This window comes from Sinocyclocheilus anshuiensis, unplaced genomic scaffold (assembly GCF_001515605.1).
Source record: "Sinocyclocheilus anshuiensis isolate Anshui unplaced genomic scaffold, SAMN03320099.WGS_v1.1 scaffold1162, whole genome shotgun sequence".
In the NCBI taxonomy this organism is placed as follows: Eukaryota; Metazoa; Chordata; class Actinopteri; order Cypriniformes; family Cyprinidae; genus Sinocyclocheilus; species Sinocyclocheilus anshuiensis.
The window spans coordinates 1881128-1887545 of record NW_015540875.1 but is presented as its reverse complement, the minus strand read 5'-3'; the positions used below and the strand labels follow the sequence as shown (position 1 = coordinate 1887545).

General features: G+C 38.9%; 1 protein-coding gene across 1 annotated transcript in view; it reads left to right on the top strand.

The window, feature by feature from the left end:
* The first annotated feature begins 3224 nt into the window (after window positions 1–3224).
* The window catches only part of LOC107688215 (exostosin-1a-like), a 66288-nt gene continuing 63094 nt past the window's right edge, over window positions 3225–6418 (top strand). The window contains exon 1 of the mRNA XM_016485830.1: window positions 3225–4813. Within this exon, the coding sequence (XP_016341316.1) occupies window positions 3900–4813 (914 nt within the window). The 5' untranslated portion in view covers window positions 3225–3899. The remainder of the gene's footprint in view (window positions 4814–6418) is intronic.

Here is a 6418-nt window from a genome sequence, read left to right as displayed (position 1 = left end):
TTTTTTATATTTAAAGAGTTTTTATATTTTATATATTTAAAGCGAGTTTTTTGGGCAGTGTAGAGTAGGGCTTGTTGTTTGTCATTTCTCCGATCACAAATGCAGGCATAGTTTTATGTTTACACGGCGCAATGTAACGCAACGCGTAAAAAGACAGTATAAATCATTATAATCCGTAATTATGTCCCCACTGGATGCAACAAATGCCTAATTTATAATGGGTTTTAATGTTTTTGTCTCTTCGCTCCCGCCGGGACACGGCATCACAATATGGTGAGGGGCGTAACATTTCCGTCACACGCTTGAGGTATTCGGCCAATCACAACGCACTGGATAGCTGGCCAATCAGCGTACACCTCACTCTTCAGACTGAAAAATTGACGCGTTTCAGAAAGGCGGGGCATAGAGGAGAAACAATAATGTACAGTATGTGGAAAATAATGTGTTTTTTTAACCTTAAACTGCATAAACACATTTCATTATTACACCAAATACTCAAAATAATGTTCTTTATTGCAACATCATATGACCCCTTTACATTTTAAATTTTTTTTTTGAGTTTTGAGTTTTGAGTGACTAAATACTTCTTTAGTGGCATTGATGAAAAACCCTTAACATCAATGGAAACTTTTCATTCTACAAAAGGTTCTTTACAGTGGAAAAATGCTTCTTTAGATTATTAAAATGTTCTTCACACTAAGAAAATTATGGTTCTTTTAATAACTGTTCACTGAAAGGTTCTTTGAGGAACCAAAAATGGTTCTTCAATGGCATCGGTGCAAAAAAAACAAACCCTTTTGGAATCTTTATTTTTGAGCGTGTAGTACATTCCCCAATAATAAACCTCCATAGAAAAAAAATTTTCAAATTGAAGAACACAATTAAAAATGGCAGATGAGTAGAAATGTATGTAGACTTTGTCATAAAATTCTGTTCATCCAAAAGTAAAAAAGCATGGGCCTGAGAGTGGGATTTAGGGTCTTTTGTGTGCAATGTGCATCAGACGGTCAGTAAACGGATTGTGGTGGTCCGTGGGTGTGAGGCTGAGACTATAGTCTAAAATCTACACATCATGTCAACAGCTTACGGTGGCAAAAGCATGCTAATGATGCTTAATGATGATGGCCCCACTGGATATAATAGATTTTTAGGTTCTGCTGAGGCTGTTGGGGAATTTAAATGACTCTGCATGGGTCATGTTGTTCTGAGGGTAACTTCCAGACATCCACAGATTCATTTTGAGCCTGCATTCTCCTCAACAAAGTGCTTCATTTAATTATTGAAATACATTTACTTTCTCTATATATAGACAAACAAAAACAGAACCTTCTCCCTCTACCAAATGGTCAGTCTGTGCATGATTTTTTTTTTCATATTACATCTTTTGTTTTTATTAATGTTTTTACTGTCACCTTTGATCAATTTAATGCATCCTTGATGAATAAAACTATTAATTTCTTTCCAAATCGTCTCAAAGTCAGCCGTTGATTTGTTCCATTTTTGCAGAACATGATTTTATCTAATAAAAATCTAGTCACATCTTTATTGAAAAAAAAAACTCTAATAAATCTCCCTGTAAGATCAATGGATCAAACTCAGGTATCATTTAAAATGTCAATAAAAGTGTAATTAAACATTTCAAATGTCTATTATGAAGCTGCACAATGAATAATAAGTGATAAAGTCCTAATTTGACAATTAAAGCAAGTCTGGTGTCATTGTGATTGCATTAAACAATCACAATTAACCATATTTAAATCAATTCTAGAGAATTTCCATCTCAAACCAGCACAGAAAATAAAGAAAAAAGTTCCATGTTTGCCAATCAAACATGCTCAAAGGACCACGTGCGAATATAAATGTGACTTCCAATAATAGCTCCAAAGGAAAGAACGAGAGGATGGAAGGAATGCTGGACAGAAAGGAGAGGAGACAAGACCTTCACTTTGATCACTGGCCCATAGGAGCACCCAAATACGGATACGGCTCCACAACTTCCGAGGAATGCGGTTTCAAATGCCTCCTTTGCACCTCCCCGTCTCAGCTCTCTCTCCTCTCAGACCCCTGCAGCTGTACAAATAATTCAAAGAAATATCTGATGGCCTGATATATTTCATTCAGATAATATACATGTGAACATCAATGTTCACAATGTTCTTTATTGTGCTGTTACTCTATTAAAAGAACTATTATAAATTAAAAATATGTGCAATTATGGCCTTTTTAAGGAATAGTTCACCCAAATGAATGTTCTGTAATTATTTACTCACCCACATGTTTTTCTAAACTTGTATGTTGTTATATGTTATAATCTTCACACGGCTCGTTTCCTACGCAGTGGGCACCTTGATATCAATATGAACTCAAATATTAGTCAAGGCATGATCAAGATGTGTAACATCATTTTAAATTCAGTTTGGATGGCAATTTCTTCCAGTGGTAATTGGGTGAAAACAGGAAGTTCCCACACTGAAATTGGTTTAATGTATATGTTGGCCAATATGTTTCATGTTCAATTTACATCAAATCAAAGCCATGTCAAGTTTTTGACATCGGTTTGATTTGGATATTTGACCAGTTTTTTTCATCATCAGTTGCCAGTTATCAAATTGTGCCACTTCTAAATGTTTTTGGAAACATTAATATTGTTAAATAATGTTTTAACCCAGTTTCTAGAAATAGGAGTGTCAACTCTGACATATGCTTTTAGAATTTTGTGCCATTTTTTATACTTTCAGTGGCATTTAGTGTGAGTTATGCAACTTAAATTGTTCACAAATTTTAAATTTCAGAATCTAATTCTGTTTTATAGGTTTTGAGGATAAAAAAAAACTATCTTGTTTTGCTTTTACATAAATAAGTTTTGCATAAGTCTAAATTTAATAAGAAGTAGCCATTTTAACTTTACACTCGAACGTTTGACAACCTGAATTGTTTACTCTCAAACCTTTTTGTAATACGATTTGATTGAAAGGTATGTTTAAAATCAGTGCCACTTACTGATATTCGGTTATCTAATACAAAGGCCCTCCGACATTTTAAAGTGTGGCTTAAGTGTCTAAATAATTCTGTTTGTCTCTATATTTTGAGAAATACATTTGTTGTTGTTGCTTTAAAATACCTTCACGCTCGACTTTGGCCGTGAAAGGGTTACAGTAGCGTCGGCCCGCCCGGAAATGACACGACCCAATCACGGCGCGCGGTGTACGACGGAGGCGCGTGACGTCAGCTGACGTCGTGCGGGGATTGGAATGCTACAATGTAACAATCGCAACTGGACGCTTCAGATTAAAGCGCTGGAATGAAACGTTGTATCCTCGGCGTCGCAAACGCGCTGTGAATGTAGCAAGGAATAGAAAAACGTGTCGGTTTGTAATGTTTTTATGAGGGGTTACAAAACAACCAGCCCTTGGAGGATTTGTCAGAGGAAAATATGGGAGAATACACGGATTTGTGGGGATTTATCCGCTCGGGAGGTTTGTGACAGGGTCTTTCTGACTCACGCGCATCACATGAGATCCAGCTCTTGGACATTTATCTGAGTGCTTCTGCCGTTTGTGATTTCTCCAAGCTGGGGTTGAAAAAGTCTTCTCTGAAGTACTTTCTGATGGTTTTCATTGATCCAGAACAGTCCCGATGGCCAGCAGGGTTCAGGTGTCATCTGTCAGGAGTTTAGATGCTGTCTAATGTGAACCAGGCACCGGAGAGGACAGAGGAGAGAGGTAGATCCATAAAAAGGGTTTCAGGTTAAGTCGCCCACATGCTCTGGATTTGGGATTGGAATCACAAGGTGGAAGTTGAGAGCATCAAATCCCTGCAGGTCTGTGGAAGATGCTGTCCAGCAGGAGTTGAGACCTTTGCATTCATCAGCAACCAGCTCCATCTGGATCTAAGGACACATGCAGGCCAAAAAACGCTATTTAATTCTGTTCTCTGCAGGTGTGTGTCTCATTCTCCTCTTTTACCTGCAGGGACCAGCTTCCAGAAGGACTCCAAACCGAGGGGATGACCCCCATCCACACTGGCCCCACTTCTCAGACCCCTTACGTGCTTTTATTCCGTGGGATCAGACCGAAACGGAGGACTACAATGTCCGCGTTTCTCCGAGACACAAAAGAGATGACAACTCCGGAGCTTACAAGTGCAGAATGGACTCCTGCTTTGACTTCTCCTTGTGCGGGAGGAACGGCTTCAAAGTCTACGTCTACCCTCAACAGAAAGGTGAGAAGATCTCAGAAAGCTACCAAAACATCTTGTCCTCCATCGAGAGCTCCAGATTCTACACTTCTGACCCGGGACAGGCTTGTCTCTTTGTTTTGAACCTTGACACCCTGGACCGAGACCAGCTGTCGTCTCAGTATGTCCACAACCTCAAAACTAAGATCCAGAACCTGAACCTGTGGAATAACGGGAGGAACCACCTGATCTTTAACCTGTACTCGGGCACATGGCCAGATTACACGGAGGATTTGGGGTTTGATATCAGACAAGCCATGTTGGCCAAAGCCAGCATCAGCACCGAGAACTTCAGACCCAATTTTGACATCTCCATCCCCTTGTTCTCCAAAGATCACCCCCGGACTGGAGGAGAAAGGGGGTATTTAAAATACAACACCATCCCTCCCTTTAGGAAATATGTGCTGGTTTTTAAAGGCAAGCGCTATCTGACTGGGATTGGATCTGATACCAGGAATGCGCTTCATCACATCCATAATGCTGAAGACGTGGTTCTCCTCACCACATGCAAACATGGCAAAGACTGGCAGAAACATAAAGATGCTCGCTGCGACAAGGACAATGCTGAATATGACAGGTAAGAACAGATGAATTTCTACTGTCAAAAATGCTGACACATTATAAATCCTAAATATTGTTATATTATGCTAAACAGATCAGTAGATCATGTGCAATGGCCCTAAAAAGTATTTGCACACTTAGAATTTATGAATGCCATTGGAGTTAATAACAAAATATCAACAGCAAGTGTTATTAATGTTAAATAAAGATTTTTAATTAATTTAATTTAGATTTTATATTTGATGTTTATTTTTAAAAACGAAAACATTTAAAACAAAGACATTGTTTTTATGACATCCATACTTATTAAATAAATGAATTCTCATAATTAAATAAAAATTTTATATAAAAACATTTTTTTTAAACAAAACATTTCACAAAAGATGTTCTTTTTATGCCGTTTTTTCTATTAAAGATGTATTAAAGATGTTTTGAAGATGTGTCAAAGAAATTTGTGTTTTTTTAGCCAAAACATTTCACAAAAGAAATTCGTTTTGGATTTGTCATGATTGAAACAATAGATGTATTGTTCATAATGAAGACAAAGTATTTAAAGACTTTTAAATGTGTAAATGCCATTGCCATGCCATTAGATAGTGAAATATTAAAGAAACTGAAAAAATGCAACATTTCACCATTTTCGATTATCCGAGAGTGACGCGCGGTGACGCACTGCCAAGATGGAGGTGGTCGGCTCCGCCCACTTTAGGCTTCAAAAATGCTCTTCTGAACCCTACGAGTGACGTCACGGACACTACGTCCATGTTTTTTTTACAGTCTATGGTATGACATAACCCTGAATACTGCTCCCAGAATACCTACCGCACACAATCAGGATATATCCCAAATGTGTTTGTCAGTACGTCTGTGTCATGCTGCTTTATCTGGTTGCATCTGAACTAGGATTGCAATAAACATTATGCCATGTACTTTCCCCCCTCCATTGTTATTACGCCCCTTTGATCCGAGTGGCAGGTGTTAAGAAATCAAACTCTTGCATCCCCTTTACTTCGCTGTTGAACAAACAGTGATCTCCGTCTCTGTCGTGGGTGCCTCGGGCCCCGGTTTCCTGCTGTGTTTTTTTTCCCGGTGGCTGCAGCGCTCGGTGGGACGGGGACGGGGGGCTCTGAAGGATTAGTGGAAACAATGCCCCTGGTGCCAGTGGGGGGAAAGCAGCCTTCCCTCTGTTTAAACAGCCATTTCCCAGACCCCACTCCATCACCCAGGAATGCATATGTCCCGGCTGACCTCTCGTCTCTGGCAGCATGACCTCAGTGTCAACCCGCCTACTGACAGGCTGTTCTGGGTGACTTGAAGAGATGCTCACATGCCACTCACACAGTTAACAACATAACCCCACAGAAACACAGCTGTGTGCTTCAGCATTCATGCACTTAACAATGAGACGTCGCTGAAATATTATTCCCCCTTTGAATTTGGTGTGGATGGTGGTTAACTGGTATGGTTTTTTAAATGGTTTGATGCTAATATCTAGATGGCAGGATGGCTGATGTACACTGAAAAAGAGTTTAGGTATAAACAATTTTCACTTAGAAATTTTACAGGAAAATATAAATAGCACATTGAAATAAACTTTGAAAATAAAAAATAATATATATGT